Source organism: Microcebus murinus, chromosome 17 (assembly GCF_040939455.1).
Source record: "Microcebus murinus isolate Inina chromosome 17, M.murinus_Inina_mat1.0, whole genome shotgun sequence".
NCBI lineage: Eukaryota > Metazoa > Chordata > Mammalia > Primates > Cheirogaleidae > Microcebus > Microcebus murinus.
Window position 1 is genome coordinate 24,146,467 of NC_134120.1, and position 23,011 is coordinate 24,169,477.

The 23,011-nt window shown below is 54.3% G+C and overlaps 1 protein-coding gene across 1 annotated transcript; it reads left to right on the forward strand.

Annotated features, from left to right (window-relative positions):
• The first annotated feature begins 1,183 nt into the window (after positions 1–1,183).
• On the forward strand, positions 1,184–16,890 carry ZBTB7C (zinc finger and BTB domain containing 7C). The gene is made up of 2 exons (XM_012745353.3): positions 1,184–2,405; positions 14,028–16,890. Exons 1-2 carry the CDS (start codon positions 1,195–1,197, stop codon positions 14,677–14,679), a joined length of 1,863 nt encoding a protein of 620 aa, XP_012600807.1. The 5' UTR covers positions 1,184–1,194; the 3' UTR covers positions 14,680–16,890.
• The last annotated feature ends 6,121 nt before the right edge of the window (positions 16,891–23,011 follow it).

Genomic DNA, 23,011 nt, shown 5'->3' on the forward strand with positions numbered 1-23,011 from the left:
TGGCCCTCCTCACCCCTTCCCTGCCTCTGCCCAGTCCAGAAGATAAATGTGTGAGGACCGCCCCCCACCAGCTCTGCCCACTGAAGTGCAGGGCTTCCGGGTTCTGTTTTACTTTTTGTTTTCTCCCCACTGTAATTGTATCACAATAAGGGTGAGGCCTTTGCAAGGATATATCCACGGGCCACGTTCAAGCTTTGCCATAAGGAGAAGGACCCTACATACTCGGGCAGGTTTACCCAAGGTTTACCCAGGGCCACTATGTTCACTTGGACAGGGAGTTGTGCTTCCTGAAAGGGACACTTCCTGAAAGGAAGGGACAGTTGTCCTGTATGCTGCCCCAGTTTCTCTTGGTGGCTACCACTGGCCACACTTCACGTATAACATACATAATGATAAGTTGTCTGAGAAGAGGCTTCTCCCCACAGGGGTTTCTATTTTCATGAGGGTAACAGAACATAGATATAACAAATTAACTAACAATGCACTTGGATTTGTGTTTAATGAATTTAAATGTTTATTTATATGCACATATAGGAAGTTAGTATTTTAAATAAACATCAAGAATTGCAAATGAAAGGAAACTTCATCAACTAAGATGAACCAAGGAGTAAGGTCAGTAGGCAAAACATGGGTATGCCACAAGAGTCCTATTCACGGGCTGAGGATGGGCCGCAAAATTAGTTTTGAGCTTCCTAGCAGCCAGTGCAATGTGTGAGTCTGTGACAGAGTCAGAGGATCTGTGAAACCAGCTAGAGCATTTTCTCAGCACAAGCACCGAGTGGTCCTTGACCTGCAGCAGTTGTGCGAGTAAAGGGTGGGGACTGTCCTTGTAGCACAGGGAAGAGTTAGGTTCCCCGTGGCTGTCCATCATGGTATATTCTGCAACTGCACATCAACTAAGTGGAATTCAGTGATCTCAAGCCCGCGAGAAGCCCCTACAGCCTTTACTAAGTAGCTGACGCCAGCTGCCCATGAGGAGCCTAATTCCAAGGATCTTAGGGGTCCAGGGAAGGGAGCCCAGTGGCCCAGTGAAAAGCCCCAGCTTGTGTCCTGGGCTGTGAATGGCAGGTGAAACCAGGCAAAGCCGCAAGGTAGGAGGACCGGCCTCAAAGTGCAGGAAAGCCCTCGTGCCAAGGGGCCATGCTCACTAACCAGTCTCCCTCTCTGTGTGTCCGCAGGGCTCTGGCTGAGAACATGGCCAATGGCATTGACGAGCTCATCGGCATTCCCTTCCCCAACCACAGCAGCGAGGTCCTGTGCAGCCTCAACGAGCAGCGGCACGATGGCCTGCTCTGCGACGTGCTGCTGGTGGTGCAGGAGCAGGAGTACCGCACCCACCGCTCCGTCCTGGCCGCCTGCAGCAAGTACTTCAAGAAGCTGTTCACGGCCGGCACCCTAGCCAGCCAGCCCTACGTGTACGAGATCGACTTTGTCCAGCCCGAGGCTCTGGCCGCCATCCTGGAGTTCGCCTACACCTCCACGCTCACCATCACCGCCAGCAACGTCAAGCACATCCTCAACGCCGCCCGGATGCTGGAGATCCAGTGCATCGTGAACGTGTGCCTGGAGATCATGGAGCCTGGGGGGGACGGGGGGGAGGAGGACGACAAGGAGGACGATGACGACGACGAAGACGACGATGACGAGGAGGACGAGGAGGAGGAAGAGGAGGAGGAAGAGGAGGATGACGATGATGACACGGAGGATTTTGCTGACCAGGAAAACTTGCCTGACCCCCAGGACATCAACTGCCACCAAAGCCCTTCCAAGACGGACCATCTCACGGAGAAGGCCTATTCAGACACACCCAGGGACTTCCCCGATCCCTTCCAGGCCGGCAGTCCTGGCCATCTGGGCGTGATCCGGGACTTCTCCATCGAATCTCTGCTGAGGGAGAACCTGTACCCCAAAGCCAACATCCCCGACAGGAGACCCTCCCTGTCTCCGTTCGCCCCGGACTTCTTCCCACACCTCTGGCCGGGGGACTTCGGTGCCTTCGCCCAGCTGCCCGAGCAGCCCATGGACAGTGGGCCACTGGATCTGGTCATCAAAAACCGGAAGATCAAGGAGGAGGAGAAGGAGGAGCTGCCCCCACCCCCACCGCCGCCCTTCCCTAGCGACTTCTTCAAGGACATGTTCCCTGACCTGCCCGGGGGGCCTCTGGGCCCCATCAAGGCGGAGAACGACTACGGTGCCTATCTCAACTTCCTGAGTGCCACCCACCTGGGCAGCCTCTTCCCACCCTGGCCGCTGGTGGAGGAGCGAAAGCTGAAGCCCAAGGCCTCTCAGCAGTGCCCCATCTGCCACAAAGTCATCATGGGGGCCGGGAAGCTGCCGCGGCACATGAGGACCCACACCGGGGAGAAGCCATACATGTGCAACATCTGCGAGGTCCGCTTCACCAGGTGCGCATCCGCAGCCCCGGGGTGGGGACGGGGGTGCGGGGGACAGGGCCAGAGGCCGTGGGGTGCCAGCAGAGAGGGACACAGAGGGCCGGGATGGAGACAGAGAGACCCAGCTGGATCCCAAACACATGTCAGGCTCATTGGGCAGCATTAGGCATCACCTTGTGCGGTGACTTTCAAACTCTTTGGGGGTTAAAGTATTTCTCAAACACAATATTAAGCAGCAGCCCAAGACATGAAACAGGCAAGGGCAAAGCTGTTCTGGTTTGGAGGGAAGTGAGGGGCCTTAGCACCTTGCAGGTTTGGCTCCCCCCTCTCCTTCCCCCTCTGTAAATCCAGGGAACCCCGTCTGAGTGCCCCAGTGCAGGGCCACCCCTTCATTTTATTTGGAGAAGCAGCCGCTGCCCTTTCTTAAGCATGTTCTGCCTGCCAGGGCATGTCCCGAGTGATTACGTGTACTGTCACCCCAGCCATGCCCTGGGAAGATGGGGGGACGCTATGGCCTCCATGTACAATCCGCCTCTGCTGGCTGGCTGGCCGCGTGTCAGCGTGGTTAGAAAACGGCAGGAAGGGGACTTGAATCCTCGGCCACGTGCTGACAGCAGGGTCTGTGGCCAGGAGACTGCAGAGACTCCTGTCGGCTCTTTCAATCATTTTTGGGTCAGACCTAAGGGATGGGCCTGTCTATGTTCTCCCCTTCGCCTTTCCTTGTTAGGGAGAGGAATCACTTTATGCTGTTATAAAATTTGGAGTTTGAAATCAATACATTATTAACCTTTCATCTTTCATAGACTCCATCCCATTCAGCAAATGTGTGTCAGGTGCCTTCTCTGCACAGCCACTCTTGCAGTCAAACCTGACTGGTGGGGTGACGTGGGGTCACATCTGTCCCCAGCCGGGGTACATTTTTGGAAAATAGGGCCTGTGGGTGCCATTTGTGGTCCCTGGAGCAAGGCTGAGGGTGGCTCGGTCATCTCAGTGTGTCACTTGTGCACAGTGCCTGGCCATACCCGCCCATGACCATGACCTATGAGACGAGGTCCCTCCCTAACACTGCCCCTACCCCCCTCAAAGAACCTCCTTTGAGTGGCCCACGCTTATCCTAGTGGCCCGGCCGGCGCCCCACACCCTTGTGGGGATGTATGTATCGTTGGTAATTACTGGAGACACATTCTTTTGATTTTTCTCAGTGGGCCCAAGGCTTTGCACCGAGGATGGAGTGAAACTTTTTGAATCAGGCTGGATATCAAATCAGGGACTGTGCTTTTCCAGGGGTGAGAAAACAAGGAGAGTCCTATAATGTAGTGAGACCCGCTCTCTTGGGTGGCTTGGAAGCTCTATTTGAAGTTGCCAGAGAAGGGTTTCAGAAATACGTTCGTGACAGTGGCATCGCTGAAATAGCTCTGCAGGCTCCTCTGGTGACTGCTTTGAAGGACAACACTGATGGCTTCCAGGTGGCTGCTTCAGTGAGGGAAACCCCAAACAGAATCTATCCCAGGTGCTTCCGGGGCCAGCTGGGGAGAATCTTCCAGGCAGAGGGGCAGGCCCACACACCCAGGTGTGTCCCCTGCCCCCTACCTGCTGACCACCCCAGCTTCCCACAGTGCTGGCCTCCGGGAGCTCTGCTCCTGTTACCCCACAGAGCAGCTGGACCCAAAGTCCCCGAGATTCACCCCCTCGGTGCCCCTCCAGGACAGCCGGCCAGCCTGATGCAACGTGGGTGATGCCACCCTGCCACCTTGGCCCCCAGAGCTGGCTGGAGCACCTGAGCAGAGCCTGACAAAAGCCCAGGGGTGACAGAGACAGCCCAATGCATACACCACACCGTTTACGAGTCTTCAGCGGGCCTGGCTCCAGCCCCGACTCCGGCACCCTGCAGGGGACTCCAAAGATGCAGGAAGCTCTTCACAGGCCAGCCAGCCCGGAATCAGCCCGGAGCGCCCCTCTGCCAGTACAGGCTCCACCGCCCATTCCTATCCCCTTGGCAGATGGCTGGCCTCTCCTTCCAGGGGAGCCCCAGGCTGGTGACTTCAGTGGGATGCAAGTCTCAGGGCACCAGTACGGCACAGCGAGCCCTCCCGGCACCCCCAGTCCCCATCTCCTTTCCTTCCCCAGCCCTCCCCCTGGCACTTTGCCAGGCACAGCCTTCCGTGAGGCCCACGCCAGGTCTGGCCGGTCTGGGGGCCCTGCCTTCCTCGTTCAGTCACTGCAGACAGACTTCTGGGCCCCTGGACACGGGAACATTCTCCAGGAGTAGGCCTCCTGGTGTGCGCAGTGATGCTGTGCTGTATAGGAGGGTGGCATTCCAGAATCTTCCCTCCCAGCACATTCCTGGTGGTCACTTGGGGTGGCCTCTGTGTCTTCAGTCCCCCCTCCAGGCCAGATCAGCAGTGGGGCAGCCGAGGCCATCCAGCCATCTGCCCTGCCCTCCCCAGTCCCTCCTGCTGGCAGAATGACAGCCATCTGGCCCCAGGCCTGTCTCCGGCCAAGCAGCTGCATTCCAGCCCCATCAGCACCTCCCCTGGCTGGTTCCCACCAGCTCTGACCCTCCTGAAAAAGATCAGACAAGCCTTGGGTCCCCCTCTTCCCAGGAGGGGTGGAGGAGGTTGCTCAGGCCTGTCTCCCTTCAGGGACTTTATTGCTCAGAGCAATCAGGGATGTCTGTGTGGGACACTCCCCGCCTCTCCCCACACATTCTTCAGAGCCACTGGCCCTTTGCTTCCCGCCCCCTCCCCAGAGCTGCCCTGCCAGGGTTCTTTTCTGTGCTTGAAGAGCCCCGAGCCTGGCCTGTCCAGGCTGGGGTTCTCCTGTAATTCTCTCTGCAGCCAAGTCCCCTTTCCATGGGGACCTTCTTTTTGGAGGAATTCCCCCAACCACGATCCATACCCTCCCTCCCACCTGGAGGCTCTTTGGCAGCCACTTAAAGCAGCGCTGGCTGCTTCCTTGACCTAGAACTCCCAGGCTCCCTTAGGAGGCCACACCACTTCCTGAGACTGGGCCCTGCAGTGTCCCTCTCACTGCCCCCCACCAGAGGCGAAGCGGGACCGGCCACACTGCCCTCAAGCCCTCCCACTGGACACGGTTTCCCCTTCTGGAGCCTGAGTCTCTCTGTAGTCGCAGCTGAGCTTCTGCCCTCTGCCTGCCCTTTTCTCCTCCCTCCCCGAAGCTGGGGAGAGCTCAGGGTCTGGCAGGGACCACCCTTCCCCTGCATGGGGCCCATTGGGCTAGGCTCTGAGCTATAGCCTCCCAGGTGCCACCTGCCAGAGTGTCCACACTCCATGGGGACTCCAATCCTAATGACTTCAGCAGCCACAGCCAAGGCGGAGGGCTGTGGGAGTCCTTCCAACGGAGCCCCTCCACCCTAAGTCCCTGCCTGCTGCTGTCGTCCTGTGCTCTCTGCGAGGAGGGACAGAGGCCTCCCCACGCTGCTCTTGTCTGTTCTTTGGTGTCAGGAACCTCTCCTCTGAGTCAGCTCTAGATTTCAGCCAGTCTCACCAGTTGTCCCCCACTGACCTGTTCCAGCCATGAAATACACCCAGGCAGGGCCTCAAGGGCTTCAGCCAACCCGTGCTGTCCCCTTCTACCTCGGGTCACCCCATAATCACTTGGGCTCTGAGTCCTCTGAGTCCCTCTGCCTCTATCTGTGTTGACACTCCCTTGGCTTAGCCTAAGGGCACTGTTTTCCTCCTGTGCCAGCCACAAAGAGACAGCTCCTGACCCTTTCAGGTGTGACGGGAGGAGAGGAGCAGTTCCAGGGCATGGGGCAGAGGCAGACTGCTCCAAGGTTACACCAGGCCCTATTCAGCAGGGCCCCTTTACCTCCTGTCCCCAGAGAGCCTGGGAGCCAGGGCCAAAGGCAAGGACTGTAGGGTTCTGCCCAGGTGACACCTAGGACAGGCCTTAAGGAACAGGAACCATGTGATCCAGGGAAGATCCGAAGGCATTTGTCCTCGTGCAGAGGGACACTGCTGTGCACACAGATATCACAGGTGGCCCCTGCACACCTGGTTGCCCCGAGTGTAGCCATCACTGCTGACTGGGGCTGGGCCTGGGTCCTATGAAGGCCTCCGAGTCTCCCTCCTCTTAACTCCCGCCACGTGGGTCTTGCCTCTTCCCTCCCCCCCTCCGCCAGGGCCCTTCCACCGGGGAGTCCCTAGACGCCGCAGCCGGCCAGGCTCCCTCCTGCAGCCCCTGCTCCAGCCGCAGCCTAGCTCCCGGGCATGCCCAGCCACGTCTGATGGGGCAAGTGCTGAGGGTGAGAAACTGCAAGATGAGAAGAGACTGCCCCCAAAGAAACAGATGGGGGACATGCCAGCCTGGGACGGGCTGGACAACCTCCGTGCCCTAGAAGTGGCTCTCTGACAAGCTGTGCTTTCACCAGCCCCTGCTGAGTCCCTCTCAAACTCCAAAGGCTACAACTTTTCCTCCCCCACCCACCTCCAGTGACAGCTGTCTGCTCTCCAGGGCCAGGAGCCCGCCTTTCGCTTCCCCTCTATTTTCTTTCAGTCCTCCCACTCAGGACGGCTCTGGGAACCTTGTTAAGATAATGTAATGTCGTTAGCAGCGGTAGCAGGAAGAGTTTGTCTCAGACCGTCAGGTTACAGGAAGTGTGGGAGGGCGCTGCTGGGAAGGCATCATCCTGGTTGGGAGCTGTCCTGGAGGCCGGGGACCTCAGGCCCAGGCCACGGCCCTCTCTGATTCAGGGAATGAGCTCATGGGGACTCACAGCGTCTTTGCCGAGCAGGAGCTCTCCGAGCTGGGAGGGGGAATGTAGATCCAGGCTTGCGTGCCTGTGACCTTGGCTGGGCCCCCCATGCGGGGAAATGGAACGGGATGGCAGACCAGGGGACCAGGCCCAGAGAGGGGCATGTCGGATTTGGAGTTGGGGGTCTGAATTGGCCCCGCCAGCCTGGCAGCGAACACACGCTGAGCACGCTCTGCACCTACGTTCAGTGCCGCGCATGCGCAGAGTATGAAAGAGCGTCTGGCAGGTTCTCACCAAGGCAGGCACCAATGCCATCCTTGGCGTGTGCCGAGTGAGGGCTGGAGGAAGCGTGACACGTGGCAAATGTCACTGAACGAAAGAATGGAGGGCTCGACAGCTCTCGGTGGATTGCGGCATTTTGGAAATAGCGGGGGCCCAGGTTCGGGGCCTGGTCCTGTGTCTGACAAGCTGTGTGACCTTGCCCAAGTCTCCTCCCCTCTCCGGGCCTCAGTTTCCCGTGTGTAACTTGAGGGAGTTGTAGTAGGTGTTCCCTAAGGTTGCTCCCAGTTTTGTGACGACATCTGTATATTGCCCAAGATCAAGGCAGCTATGAACACATGACTGCACCCCGCTTTGCCTCCATGTCCTCATGGGAATGAGGGTAACACTGAATCCGTGGGCCTCAGTGAGATGAGGTGTAACTGCCTGGCCCACAGCCAACGCCTGGTCCATGCTGACGATTCGAATCGGGAGGGGTGTCCGTGAGTCTGGGTTCCTTTTCTCATCAGCTGGGGATCGCTGCTTCCCTGCTCGAGAATGGGCCGCATGGTCTTGCTGTCTACGCTCCTAACGAGGCAGAGCTCTAGGAGCTGGGTGTGGGTGTGGCTCTGCATGCATGATGGCCTTTGTCCTGGAAGTAACGTGCACATGGACAATAAAGGCGGCCTCTGGACAAATGTTCCCATACACTAGGAGCACTTTTGTAGTCCAAGCAGGGCCACAGACAATGCAGATGTAGCTCTCGGCCTGCTGGGAGGGCAGTGCTGCCACACACGGGACCACCGGGGGCAGGCGAAGGTGCTGCTGACGCATCATCTTCTGTCGCCCCGCCTGTGCCGCAGGTGACCAGCATCAAGGGGAGGTGCTCTGGAAGGTCAGGGTCCTGGGTCACAGCACGAGGCCGTGGTGGACAGGGCAGGGTTTGTGGGGGACCACCTTTGAGTCTGACCTTTAAGGATGAGGGGGATGGGATTTGAGCGGGAGACATTTCTGGCAGGGCCGTTTGCAAGAGAGAACTGGGAGATGAAAGAGATGGGTGCGGGGGAGGGGGGGAGGGCCAGGAAGGAAGGGGCACCCTGGCTCTGGGAGGGCCCCAAGGATGGAGCTCACACAAGTGTCCAAACACAAGAGACACGCACAGCAGGGGAAGAAGCCAGGGCTTCCTGAGCATCACCCTACAAGGTGGCAGCTCTGTGCTGGGGCACTGGCCGCCCAGTGCATGCCGGTGGGCGTTCAGAGATGCAAAGTGGGCCCAGGCGTGGCCTGGGAAGGGACTGGCATGATCCATGTGGGGCAGGCAGGAGGCTGGCAGAGTCGAGGAAGGAGCTTGTAAAGAGCCTCAACAACCATGCTAAGGGGGTAAGTGAGCACGTGGCCACTGGACAGAGAGCCTCGGAGACCTCCGTTACCGAAGGGACGTAACTAAGATACAGGCTATGACATACTCCACCCAAACTCATGCTGTTGCCAGACGCAGACTAAATTTGGGAAGAAGCAAGAATACAGAGCCGCCACAAGTGAAGCCAACTAGCCAAAACAGAGTCCAAAAAGAGATTCGGCAAAAGCCCACCACCCAGATGCAAACACTCACGGAGCACCAGGGGTCAACGTGGTGCAGCCCAGCACCCATTTGAGAGATCCGGAAACTGGCCGAAGGCAGTTGGTCCAGTTCTTGGAGCACGCTTGGCACGAGGCCCAACTCCACCAGCGCACCTGTCATAACAACCATATGTCTGTCATTACGTGGAAAGGAGGCCGTGTGACCCTGCAACGTCATTCCCTCTCTGGTCCTTGCGGTCCTTACCCGGAACATGAGAAAACTGGTTCAGATCAGTGTTTTCAAGGTCCTGGAAAGGGTGCTACTAATAGTGCAGGTTGCTGGGCCCCTGACTCAGACTATGAATCAGAATGCAGTCAAGTGCTGCCAGTCAACCAGATGATCCTAAAGTTTTTTCCAAGACTAGCTTATCATGAGCTTTGCCCGCCCTCCCTGCCCCTGCTCCCACAAAACGTCCTACCCAGGGCCAGTCCCTCCCATTGGCACGCCCAGTCTTCAGACCACAGAGGCAGAAAGCTGGCTACAAGTGCCCTCTTTTAATTGCTCTAGTCTGCGCTTTTGGAGACAGCCCTTACAGGTCGCAGGTCTGGGAGTCTTTGATGTGAAAATGCACCCTTTCTCATCCCCAGAACAGCCTGCAAGCAAGCCACACACCCAGGTAGCTGGCCAGGTATCCTCTGCCCCTCACTGGTTGGAGATCTTTGGGAAGCTCTCGACTTCTGGGGCCCTCCTTTCTTCGTCTGTCCAACTGAGGAAATCAGACCAAGTGTGTTGACGCTCACACAAGCCCATCAACCCTGGACGATGGGAATTAATGTCTGGCCCTGGGTTTGGCTCTGCACAGAGAGGTTAAGTAAGTTGCCTAAGGTCACCAGCAAGTTGCTGGTAGGTTTGCAGCTAGAGCAGGGCCTCTGAGGCTCCCGGAGGAGGCCTACCCCTGTACCACACCTTGCCTCTGAATAATGACCTTCCAAGGCCACTCAAATAGTGGCCCATGGCAGGTGCTCAATTCAAAGGACATTATAGACACCTTCTCAGTACTTCTTATGCTCTTGAGCTGATTGCCACTGAAATGAGATTTATTTTAGATGCCCTAATGAGAAGTTTGGGAGAAGTTGTGGATATTTATGGTAGGCTCTTGGCATTTGAAGATTGACCATTTGCATTGTCCATTATTTGAAACTGACCCTAAGGGTCAATGCTACTAATTATGTGTAATAGCGACTTCTTTTAATTTCAGAATATTATGGGGATACAAATGTTTCGGTTACATGAATTACCTTTGTACAGTTTGAGTCAGAGTTATAAGTGTGTCCATCACCTGGATTGTGTGCATTGTACCCGTTAGGTGTGATTTACCCTCCTCCCCCCTCCCACCTGCATGATTTCCATTGAATTTTACTATCATATGTACAGGAGTGTTGATCATTTAGTTCCAATTTAATAGTGAGTACATGTGGTGTTTGTTTTTCCATTCTTGCATATTTCACTTAGGTGGATCGTCTCCAGCTGCATCCAGGTTGTTACGAAATGTATTAGTTTACCAATTTTTTATGGCTAAGTAGTACTCCATGGTGTACATATACCACATGTTATTAATCCATTCATGTATTGATGGGCACTTGGATTGTTTCCACATCTTTGCAATTGTGAATTGTGCTGCTATAAATATTCAAGTGCAAGTGTCTTTTTAAATAAAATTTATTTTTTTCCTTTGGGTAAATACCTAGTAGTGGGATTGCTGGATCAAATGGTAGGTCTACCATTAGTTCTTTGAGGTATCTCCATACTACCTGCCATAGAGGTCGTACTAGTCTGCAGTCCCACCAGCAGTGTACAAGTGTTCCTTTCGCTCTGCATCCACGCCAGCATCTGTTCTTTTGGCACTTTTGATAAAGGCCATTCTCACTGAAGTTAGGTGATATCTCATCATGGTTTTTATTTTCATTTCCCTGATAATTAGAGATGTTGAGCATTTTTTCAAGTTTATTGGCCATTAGTTTATCTTCTTTTAAAAAGCTTCTGTTCTACACTGATACGTAGTACTATGTTAAAAAAAAAAAAAGCTTCTGTTCTTTTGCCCACTTTTCAGTGTGGTTGTTTGATATTTTCTTGATGATTTGCTTGAGTTTTTTGTAGATTCTGGTTATTAGCCCTTTATCAGATGTGTATCATACAAATATTTTCTCCCATTCTATAGATTGTCTATTTGCTCTAATGATTGTTTCCTTGACTGTGCAGAAGCTTTTTAATTTAATAAGGTCCCACTTATTTATTTTTGTTGTTGCTGTGATTGCCTTTGGGATCTTCTTCTTTGCCCAGGCCAACATCTACGAGAGTTTTTCTAACCTCTTCTTCTAGAATTCTTATAGTTTCATGCCTTAGGTTTAAGTCTGTTATCCATTGTGAATTAATTTTTGTAAGTGATGAGAGGTGCAGATCCATTTTCAGTCTTCTACATGTCACTATCCAATGTCCCCATTTATTGACTAGAGATTCTTTTCCCCAATGTATGTTTTTGTCTGCTTTGTCAAAGATCAGATGGCAATACTAGGATGGTTTTATATCTGGGTTCTCTGTTCTGATCCTTTGGTCTATGTCTCTGCCCTTGTGCTAGTACCATACTGTTTTGTTTACTATAACCTTGTAGTATAGCTTGAAATCTGATAATGTGATACCTCCTGATTTGCTATCTTTGCTTAAGGTTGCTTAGGCTATTTGGGGTCTTTTATGAAGCATAGAATTATTTTTAATTAATATTATTTTGAATTATTATTTAATTAATATTATTTTAAATTATTTTTAATTAATTTTTTAAAAATCTACCTCCTAAGGTTGTGGTGAGGATTAAATGAAATGATGTGTTTAAAGCCCTACCCAGCTGATTCTGAGCTGAGCTCTCTGCCAGGCTCTGGTGGGGGAACCTCCCTGTCCACCTAGTGTGTGTGTGTCCATCCGAGCCTTGGCGAATCACTATAGACACAGATGGCACTATGCATCCCCCCTTACGTTTTTACACAGGGCACAGTGCAGTGGGAAGAAGGAGGCCTTGGCTCCCAGGGTCCCAGTTCTGCCATTCCCTCTGGGTGATCTTGGCAAGTTCCCCCCACCTGGGCCTCAGTCTGCCCACCTGCAGAGTGAAGGCTGTGCCTAGGCCATCGGTTCTCAGCATGTGGTCCACGGACCACCCACAGCATCTGACAACTTACTGGAAACGCAAATTCTTTGCCTCTCTCCCAGCACCCTAGACCTACTATATCAGAACCTCTGGAAATAGGGCAAGTGCTGTTTTATCAAGTCCTGACAATGGCTCTGATGCACACTCAAGTTTGGGACCCACAAGCCTGGATGCTAAGGCCCATTCCTGCTCAAAAAATCCAATCCTCTGAGTGAAATCTGTGTCACAGACACCAGGCAGTGCTGGTGGTGGGTGGGTATCACAGCAGGGTACTATGTAGCCTGGGGGTGGCTGGTGGGGTGTAGAAGAGGCAGGAGCAGGGGACGTGGCAGGGAGGAGGGTCTGGTGTGGGGAGGAACAACCAGCTTTGGGAAGCAGCACCCCTTTCCTCCTCCCTGCCCACGCACACCCCTCCCTCTCTCCCTCCCAGGGGCCCTCCAGCCCTCCTGTGACCATAGATAGGAAGCCTGGATCTGTCCTCTCTGATCTTCCTCCCTGGTGCCAGCCAGTGTTCATGGGAATGTCCTTTTCTCTCCTGCCCCGCCCCTGGGGAACTGTTTTGAAAATGAGAGCCCATGAGACCTCTAGTGGCCAGGGGATACCAGGAGCCCAGGACCTGTGTCTGCTGTCCAGGTGTGATGGTTTAAATCTGGCCATTTTAGGGAGGACACCTGGGCTCCACATCTGCTCTGACCTCAAAGCCAAGCCTGAAATTATATGCAGACACTCCTCCCAAACCACACCTGCAGGGAGGAGGTGGGAGGCCTGACACAGAGCTTCCTGGCCTGTCTGGCCCTGCTGGGGAAGGTTGCAGAATGATCTTGAGAGTAATCCTTGCAGCCTGGCTGCCTGCACCTCAGCAGTGCTTGTTTGCCCAATGCTCAGTCTTTAGGAAAACAACCCCTGAGGTCAGTTTTCCTTTCAAGACCACTAGGAGGTGTGTTAACTCCAGCTCACACAAACCCAGATTCTTCCTGTCAGCCCTGGTAATGGGAACTGTTCCGTGAAATTTGGGTTTGGCCGAAGGGCTGAATTTGGGGATCTGGAGGGCCACATGTGGCCTTGAGGCTGCAAGTTCCCCATCCCTGCTAGGTTCAGCTCTGCACAGAGAGGTTAAGTAAGTTGCCTAAGGCCACTCAGCAATTTAGTGGTGGGTCTGCAGCTGGAGCAGAGGCTCCCAGACCCTCACTAGGAGCCCCACCCTATACCACACCTTGCCTCTGGTAATACCACTTAAACCCCGAAAAGTATTGCCCTAGATTAGGCTGCATTCTTGTTGCACCTGGCTCTTTTGTAAACCCTGAAATTGTGCAGACAAAGAGGAGAGCCCAGGGCTTAGGATAAGAAACCACCACGCAGGAGACCTGAACAAGGTGTGCCTGGATTTCTGCAGCCACCCAGCTTAGTGCCAAGGACAGACGGATCTCAACAGCCCAGGGGCCGGGATGAGATCAGGGGCTTTGGGCAAAAGCACAAGGGTGAACCTCACAAGGGGAGATTGTTGCCTGGAGAGAGTGGGTGTGAGATTAAAATGCAATCCAGTATCAGAAAAGGGTGCTGCACTGTCAAAGAACTAAGGCCAGAATGCTGACGTCAGGGTAGTACCTTCCCAGCAAGTCCATACTTCAGCATGTGAGATAAACGCCTGATAAAGGCTCTGAGCTGGTGTGTGAAAAGAGGTTTGGGGAGGGCAGGGGGAGGCCTTTCAGGACACTGCTCCTTCCCCATCTCTCTAATCCAGGTGAGCAGACATGCCTGTTTGGGGTGGGACAAGAGTCGAAGGGAGATCCTAGCATGAGCCCCGTTTGTGGGGTTTGACTCCACGGCACTAGGGAGCCTCAGCGGGTTCTGGAGGAAAGGGGAGCAGAGGGTGAGGACTGACTCCTGGGCTCTGCATTGCAGGCAGGACAAGCTGAAGATCCACATGCGGAAGCACACGGGGGAGCGGCCCTACCTGTGCATTCACTGCAACGCCAAGTTCGTGCACAACTACGACCTCAAGAACCACATGCGCATCCACACGGGCGTGCGGCCCTACCAGTGCGAGTTCTGCTACAAGAGCTTCACGCGCTCCGACCACCTGCACCGCCACATCAAGCGCCAGAGCTGCCGCATGGCGCGGCCCCGGCGCGGCCGCAAGCCCGCCGCCTGGAGGGCCGCCAGCCTGCTGTTCGGGCCGGGCGGCGCGGCCCCCGAGAAGGCGGCCTTCGTGATGCCGCCCGCGCTGGGCGAGGTGGGCGGCCACCTGGGCGGCGCCGCCGTGTGCCTCCCGGGCCCCAGCCCCGCCAAGCACTTCCTGGCGGCGCCCAAGGGCGCCCTGAGCCTGCAGGAGCTGGAGCGGCAGTTCGAGGAGACGCAGATGAAGCTGTTCGGGCGCGCCCAGCTGGAGGCCGAGCGGAACGCGGGGGGCCTGCTGGCCTTCGCGCTGGCCGAGAACGTGGCCGCCGCGCGGCCCTACTTCCCGCTGCCCGACCCGTGGGCCGCGGGCCTGGCCGGCCTCCCCGGGCTCGCCGGCCTCAACCACGTGGCCTCCATGTCTGAAGCCAACAACTAGGCTGGTCCTGGCCCACCCCAGCCCCAGCCCTGTCCCTCTCCCAACAGGCCCACTCTGCCCACCCGGCGGGTCTGAACTTTTTATTTTAAAAACACAAAGGGAAAATGAAAAATATATATCTATCCACAGCAAGGGCATTTTCTGGGCCTTCTCAGGCCGCTGCCTCCCTTTTGCTGGTGTCTGAGATGGGCATCTCCTTCCGAAGGGCCTGGAGCCTGGGCCCGCCCTCCCTGGCTGTCTCTCCGCCTCTCGCACGGAAACTTGCACCGGCCCAGGCCACCAAGGAGGGCCACACGCTGGGTGCCCGGGGCACTTGGGAGCTGTGTGGGCTATTGGGTGGTGGGCTGCTTGGCCTGGAGACCAACCTGGTGGAGCAGGGATGAGGGTGGGCCCTGCCAGCATGCTCTGAGGGGTTGTTTTCCAGTCCCCAGCAGTCCCAGGGTCCTTTAGAGAAATGTCACCTGCCACATAGACAGAAACACCCTGTTGGCAGGGAGGCCTCCCAGAGACAGGGGCCTCCTGACAGTTTCTTCCCTTACCTGTCCTGTGACCTTGGACATATCAGACCTCTGCACCTGGGTGTCACCCTGCTATGAAGGTGGGCTGGTAATCTAGGTTCGCTCTCCCCACCCCCACACACACATACACACCCATCCCCACAAAGAGAACCCTTGGGGAGGATAGAGCGTTGCACTCCCAAAGTCCCTAGTGCCACAGTTCATCTTACTGGACTTAGTGTGATCACGTCCACCTCTGTATTAGCGTAATAGCATAGGTGAGAAATGCAGCCGAACTAGACAGGAGTGACAGAGGCAGGGGGTGTCATTGTGTGATGGTAGCGCACAGGCAGCTCTGGGAACTCCATGTGCTGCCTGTTTTCTGGGCAGGTCCCCGTTCACATCTGGACCCCATCTCCACACGCCCCCTCCAGTGCTGCACAGAGTGTCTTGGGACGCCTGGGGCCAACATCAAAGGGATGGGGGCCACCTCTTAACACCTGGCGACTGCCTCTCTTCACCCGATTCCTGAAAACAGGAAAAACACCCGGCTCCCCAGAGTTTATGTTTGCTTCTTGAATTGTGGGTGCCTCCGGGCCTTGGCATTGCTGGCAATTGCCCCCCCTGCTGCATTGGAACCCCCTCGGCTCCTTCCGCCCTGCCCGAGGGTGAAGCGGGAGTGTGCGGTGCGGCTCCCCGTTTGACTGAAGGGCTCAGTGCGGGAGGCTCAAAGGGCTCTGTTAGGACTGACACACGTTCTCCTGGTTCTTGAGTTTGTAGCAGGTCATGAAAAGGAAGACAGCTCTGCTGGCCTGGTGCCTTCCTGGCCTTCTCTCCCCATCCCCGCCCTCCCCTGTCCCCCTCTTCCCTCCAGTGCTGAGCTTGCTTTGGTTTCCGCAGAGAGGGCCCAGGGCTGGAGTCCCCAGTCCCCATACTGTGGCCCCAAGAGACTTCAGCTCTTCCTGTCGCCTTGGCTTTTTCCTGAGCAAACACACAAAGAAACAAAGAGGCCAGGGAAGAGCCCAGACTCTGTCCCTCTCACAGCTCCCCAGAAGACACCCTCCTCATGCCAGCCGCCATTTCAGCTTTAGACACTCCGGTCCTTGGAAGTCCTCTGCCTGGGTGGCGGCCACCTCTCAGATCCCCGTCTCCATTTCAGACACTTGCCTCTGGGACCCACCAGCCGACGTGCCCGGGTCCCGCCATCAGCCGAGGGATTGGGGCTGAACCAAACTTTAAAAGGAAAAATGAACCAATTGGAATCCAGTGGTGTTGGGGCTTTTGTCTTTATTTTGTAAAGGTAATGACTTCTTATAAACTCAATTTTTCAGATGACTGGTTAGTTCTTTTTGTTTTTTCTTGCTGCAATTTGGAGTTGTACATTGTAAAATATCCAAAGATGTTGAGTACTGTATGATCAAGAACTTGAAGCAAATGGGTTGCGGGGGGAGGAGTGGTTCTGTTTTTATTTTGTTTCTTTCTTTTTTTTTTTCCTTTTTGATGTTTCGATTTCCCTGTCTGTCTGTGGGAGAACTTTGGAATTTTTTCTATTTATGACTCTTTTTTATGTGATTGCTCTATGTAAAATGACACTCAACAAAGTTTGCCTTAGTGATTCAAGGGACAATCTTCCATAACTTTGGTTGCACGCCGCATCCCGCCGAGAAAAACTCTCAGCTAATTTTCTGGCCTATTTATTAAACAGTATTAATTGACTTGATTAAATTATATTGAGAGTTGCACTTCTGTGAGATACGACTCCTGGAAGGTCACAGGACAGCAACAAGCCAAGACGATCTTAAGGTTTTGCCTATCGGGTGTCATAAACTTAAAATAATCTCAAAGACACCTTTACAAAAACCACAAGTCTTTGACCCTTATTTAATAATTTGAAGCACAGGGTTTTGAGTAAAACCAAGTGATGCTGGCTTGACTCCCGGTTCCCTGGTCAAGTTTGATAGCTCCCTTCCAAGTCTCACCTGAGTTAGCAGTGGGCGTTGCAGGGGCGGAGTGGGCAGAACTCAATTCTTCGGTGGTCTCTTACGTTTCAGCCTCGTGAGGCACTCTGGGGCACCTGTGTCCCTGTGGCGTGGAGCGGGCAGTGTCAGGGGTTGCTGACTTTTAACACGCCCATTCCCGCCAGCTCCCTGGCCTGGCGTGCGGAGGGGGCGTCCGCTGGCCTGGCTGTGGGCTTGCCTTCTTCCTCTTGTGCCCTGGCGCTGGAGTTGGGCTTCTCTCCCTTTCTTCACCTGGGCCTCTTCCCAAACAGAGGACAGTAGATCCTAAAAGAGGTAAGGAAATACACTTGTCTCAGCCAAAGGGCCAGCTCTACTCAGAAGCCACAGCGCAGACTCTTAGTAACACTACTCTTTGAACTGCATTTTCTGGGTACCCCAGGGTTACCTGATAGTCCCCTTTCTGATTCCGATTCCCTTCCTTGCTCTAGTAGGCGCCTTCTATGCAGCATTTTATACAGAGAAAAGAACAGATGTGGGTTTCAAATCAGGACTCCTCCGGGCTGTGTCCTCACTTCCTCCCTCTCGTAATAAAGGAAATTGAGTGTGTCGGGGTGTCTTCAAGTTCGCCACCCAAACACCCCTCAGCAGAGGGTGCAGCCAGTGGGCGGACTGGAGGTGGAACTCTAGAAACAGCCTGCAGCAGCCTTCCTGTGGTGTGAGACTCCTTTGAAGTCTCCTGCTTTGGCTTTGAACTTCACGCTTCTACATTCTATTACACAACATATATACATTTGTCTTAATTTAAAAATTTTGTCTTGAACTACTTGCCAGTCAAAATGCTTGCCTCTTCCCCAGAAACTCATCGAGAAGTCAGAGTGCTCCTTGGTTACCCTCCTCCCAGTTCCGCTCACAGCCAAGGGCGTGAGGCCGAGCATAGCCCAGAGCGAGGAACACAAGGTCAGATACTCGTCAAAATTCTAGGCGGCTCTGGCGTTCTAGGGTCACTTGGTCCTTATTCTGGGGGTCGGTGTTCACTGAGGGACGTAGGTGAGGACTGCGCCCAGTGGGCCCTGGCCCCTGGGTGCTCCTGAACTCCTCGTGCGAGCAGAACCTCCTAGTCTGGGCCGGCAGGAATCCTCTGCAGCCCTGGGGTGCGTGGCCTGCTCCAGGGGTCCCCAGGTGCTAAGGGCGGCAGGGTATGGACAGCCAAGGCGGCTTCGGTGGGGGGAAGTGGGAGTGAAGGGAGGAAGATGAGGCCGGAGGACAGGCCAAAGAAACGTGCCCCTTCACCTACAGAAGAAGGCTTAAAGGATGCATTAGACCTGGCCTTGGGACTGCAAGTCTATTGCGTAGGGGAATGGTCTCACCAAAAGTGAGGCCAACTTGAACCTGTAGGAGAGAGATTCCAGGATGCACCTGGGAGCTCAAACGAAGGAAGATAACTTCCTAACACCTGGAGGAATGAGGTCCCTTGTGAGGGGTGATCTCTCAGTCATTGGAGGTGTTCAACACTGCCTTTCAAGAATGCTGGAGATTCTGCATGGGAAGGAGGGCTTTCTAGACAGTCATGTGGGCCCCTTCCACCTGAGTTGTGAAAAGGCGAATATATATCCCCACGTGACCATAGACAGGCTGTGCCGGGTGAGGGTGGGACCAGCAAGTGAACCAGCAGACTTAAGGCGCATTTACAAAGCTCAGCTTGGTGGCCCAGGGCTGCCAGACTCTTCTCCCCCACCAGTCAGGGCCCAGGAAATGGGACTCCGTAGAAAAGGTCCTGACTCTTATTTAGAGCCCCTAAACAAGTGACAAGGGAACAGCAAAGCACCAACAGGAAGTGAGACTCTCTTACCTTGCACCTTTATCTGATGCAGAACCTGCCCCCACAGAGAAGGACAAACCCCATCACAGACACACACCCCCCTCTCTTGGGGCCTTGTTGGCTCTTTCTCCCGGAGGGCACCGGCTTCACAGAGGAGGGTAAGTGCCCCGCAGGCCACCTTATCTGAGAGTCAGTCACTCAGCCAGAAGCGGGGGGGGGGGGCACAGGGGACCCTACAGGAGGGAAATGCAGCTCAACACAAGTGCCGAGGAACAGAGGCCCCCTCCAGGGACCTGGGACACCCCAGGGCAAATCCTGGAATGGAGGAGGTTTGTCTCCAGCGATCCCCCAACTCCCAACTCCCCCAGCATTCTCCTTTTCCCTGCTCCTGTTGCCCTTCCTACCCCACCTGCCCCTCAGTGGGCGCCCTTCCTTTCTCTCTGTCCTCCCGTCTGCCCAAACCTGCCCTGGAGAAGAGGCCCTGGCCTGAGTCCCCAAGCGTGAATGTGACTCACTGGCTCCCTCTCCCGGTCTTTGCAGCCCCTGCGCCACCCTGGCAAAGCAACGCCAGGTCTCTGGCAGCAAGCAAGTGGGGCCTCTTTGGGCAGAGGGGCCTTGAAGTCACGCGGGTGGGTCACCACCTGCTCCCACCCCTTTCTCCCCTGCCCCACCCAGCTTCCTGGCTCCGGTGGGGACCGGGAATGCCAGAGGCAAGCAAGTAGCCACTTTCCCTCCCCTCAAGTTTGAAGGCTGAGGACTGAGCCAGACACGTGTTTCCATAAACTGATGGAAGGAGGATTCCCTGGGGAGACCCTTCTCCTCGTCCCTCCTTGCCACACCCTGGGCAGGGGCTGCCATGACCTCGAGTGGCAGCTCCCACGTGGTGTAAACCAAAATATCAGGGCCCAGAAAGGATCTGACAAATAAGGACAAAACATGTCAAATGTGTCCGGGAAAACCTGGAATCTGATAGCTTTGTCACAGCCAGACGCACACACTGTCTCTGTCATCAGATGAATGGTGCACGGGCTGATGTCATCTCTCCTTGTAACAATAGGAGACACGGCAGTGCCTGAACAAGACCTGGCAAAGCCATTTCCCCGCAAGTCTCCCTGCTGGGATATTTATGACGCACGCTGGCGTTTTCATCCTTCAGTTCCTCTCTTTAACCATGAACTCTAACCTGACAACAAAAACAAAACAATAAACAAATGGGTTTCCAGAGTAAGGAAGGAAGATAGAGTGAGTCAAACCCCCTTCCTATGTTCCTCTAAAAATTAATAAATTAAGCACGAACCTTCAGAGTAACATAGGTGCTTCCTGCCTCTCAGAGTACTCTCACATCCTTTGATCGTCTGGTTTTAGCCCTGCAGGGTACGTACCAGCACCCCTAATTGTATCAGTTGGGGTTCTTAGTCAGACACCAGAACCCACTCCAGGTAGCTTAAGCAGAAAAAGCATTTATTAAAAGAAATTAAGTATCTTACAGAATTTTCACAAAAGCCAGAGAGGCAGGCTTGCAGAGCCACCAAGATCGGGTGTGCAGATTGTATGCTGCACAGCGCCACCACATTTGAGATGCCATTCACACCCTTGACAGATTTGTAGATTTGTCACATAGTAGATTTGTGTATTACAATAATTTTCCAGCAGATGGCAGTAAAGTGTCTCAAAGGGGTGCCCTAGTCTAATTTGCACAAAGGCACCAAATGGACAAGGAGCAGAACATTGGCTGGAAACCAAAAAGCCAAGAACAACCCCAAATCTCACCGCATCAGATTCCTCCAGTAGAGATTGGGTTTGCTGCTGCTGCTAGGCACAGACCCCCCAGCTCAGGCCTTGGACACTGAGACTCTGTCCCTGTGGCCCACTCTCTGCCACCGTCCTCCCCGAGCGTGGATTCCACATTCTGCACGTTCTCCTTTGCTCTCTGCAGCGTGGAGTCCAGCACTGCGCATCTGGTTGGAGGCGCCCAAGCCCCCATGTCTCGGCCTAACTGCAGCCGGCTGGGAAAGCAGGCTCCAGCCTCTGGCCTGAGAAGGGACTCTTCACGAATAGGAGTTCTGTTAATGCTGGGTGGCCTCCAACATGTCACATATCCATGCAGTGTTTTGCAGGTGAAAGGCTTGAAGCTCAGTGAGGCAAAATGATGAGGATATGAGGATAAGGCTACCAGGTGAGCTGTGGCAGAGCCAGGGCTAGACCCCGGAGCTGCTGGCTCCCTGACCACTGTACCACACTGTCCCCTTAGAAGTGGAGGGTGAGAATGAGGCAAGGCCACTGGGAACACAAGTCTATTTAGCCAGAGCATGCCCTAGCTGTTCTCCACGGACGCCTCAGCCCTCTGCAAGTCTTAGTACACATTCCTTCACAGCTTCGCCCTCCCCAACCCTCGGGCACACTCCAAACTGCTTTCCCAAATGTAAGCTCCAGTCGGCCTGCACCACCAGCGTGGACTGTCTGCGTGCCCCCTCCCCCAGCGGCAGGTACAGCATGGTGAGTTTCTCATCATGGAGCCCAGAACTGCCTTAACCACTTCGGTACGGCTCTCACCGGCCACGAAGCCTTGCCCCCAGCCGGCACTCACAGTCTGCACCAGAGTTTGTGCTGTGCATAGACAACTAATCCGTTTTGCTCTTGTGTGATGAGGAAAGCTTTAAAGCACTGAAAGCTTGTTTGACTTTACAGGCAGCTTTACTTGTAATGTAAATCACAATAGGTAACATATACATATGTTTTCATTACGTTATTTTTAAATGTTCACAATTTTATGTTGATAAATGAAAAATTAGAAAAGTCATATCACGGCTGTGGCTAAGGTCACTGTGTGCGTTCATCTGTGGCTATCGACTACAGTGGCCGCTGGTACCGAAATGGTTAATCCACACCTTCCCGCCTTTGCTGAGCAGTCAGCCCCCTGCTGAACCTCCCTCCCCCAAATGGGTTTCCTTATTCAGTGGGCACAGCAGAGTCAGGGTGATGTCGTAATTAAAATGCTTTCTTTTTTCATTTTGCCATTTCAACATCACTCCTATAGGAGCACACTCGGAAACACAAAAGTGCATTTTCATTTTCTAATGGCTAGGGTATCCGAAGCAGGTGGGCCTTTGTGGGGTTGACAGTTGGGGGAAGATGGGGTGTCCTAGCGAGAGAGAACATGCAAAGTGTGCCAATACGGCCACCCAGGGAATACAGGGGCTCACTGTGTTGCTTCCTCTTCCAGGACCAAGAGCTCCTGGTGCCTGGAAGGGATTTGGGGGGGGGGAGGAGGGAATCTCTCCCTCCCAGTCTGCATTCAGGCCCAGCCTCCTGCCCTGGGGGGTCTCTGGCAGACCTAGTGCTTAAAAGTCCCTCGGTTACTCAGCATCCTCTTCTTCATTCTTAAAAAGGAGGTGACAACACCTACCTGGGGGACTTGGTGGGTTCCAAAGGGGGCATGTGCCCTTCATCCCCTTAGCTCCATCCATGTGAGTGTCCTTTCTTCTTCCTTCTCTGCTCCATCAATAACATTTAAAATAATTGTGCCTATTTATGTTTCCTTTCCTTTTGCTTTTCTTTTATTCTGAAAATGGAAAAGAAAGAAGAAAGAAAGGGAGGGAGGGGACGAAGGAAGGAGGGGGGAGGGAAGGGAGAAGGGAAGGCGGGTGGGGACCAGGGAGCCTGCTTCCAGCGCCCCTGCATGGAACCCTTCCCCAGGTCCTACTTCCCGAGGGCAGATTGCCGCTGGAGTCCTCGTCCCTAAGCTGAGGGACAGCCAGGGGCGGCTGTTTGCTGGGACAATGGGCAGAGCTTGGACGTGTGGACTGAGCTGTTCATGAGCAAGAGCTCTCACAATCCTGGACAAAGCCAGGCGTGGGGAGACAAGGGGTGGCTGCGGACTAAGGGTCATAGACTGGCTCTGCCCCACCAGGACTGTCTGACCCAAAACTTGGAGGAGCTTGAAGATTGGAGCTAGAACTTGGCTTCCCAGGTCTTTCTGAAGGTATATTTGCCAAAGTAGGAGGACAAAACACAATTTAATTAACAGCTTAGACATATGATATATGGACCTGTTTGGT

Coding starts and splice junctions, on each gene's coding strand:
- ZBTB7C (XM_012745353.3), top strand. CDS start 1,195: ATGGCCAATGGCATTGACGAGCTCATCGGCATTCCCTTCCCCAACCAC. Junction 2,406..14,027: donor TGCGAGGTCCGCTTCACCAG/GTGCGCATCCGC, acceptor TCTGCATTGCAG/GCAGGACAAGCTGAAGATCC.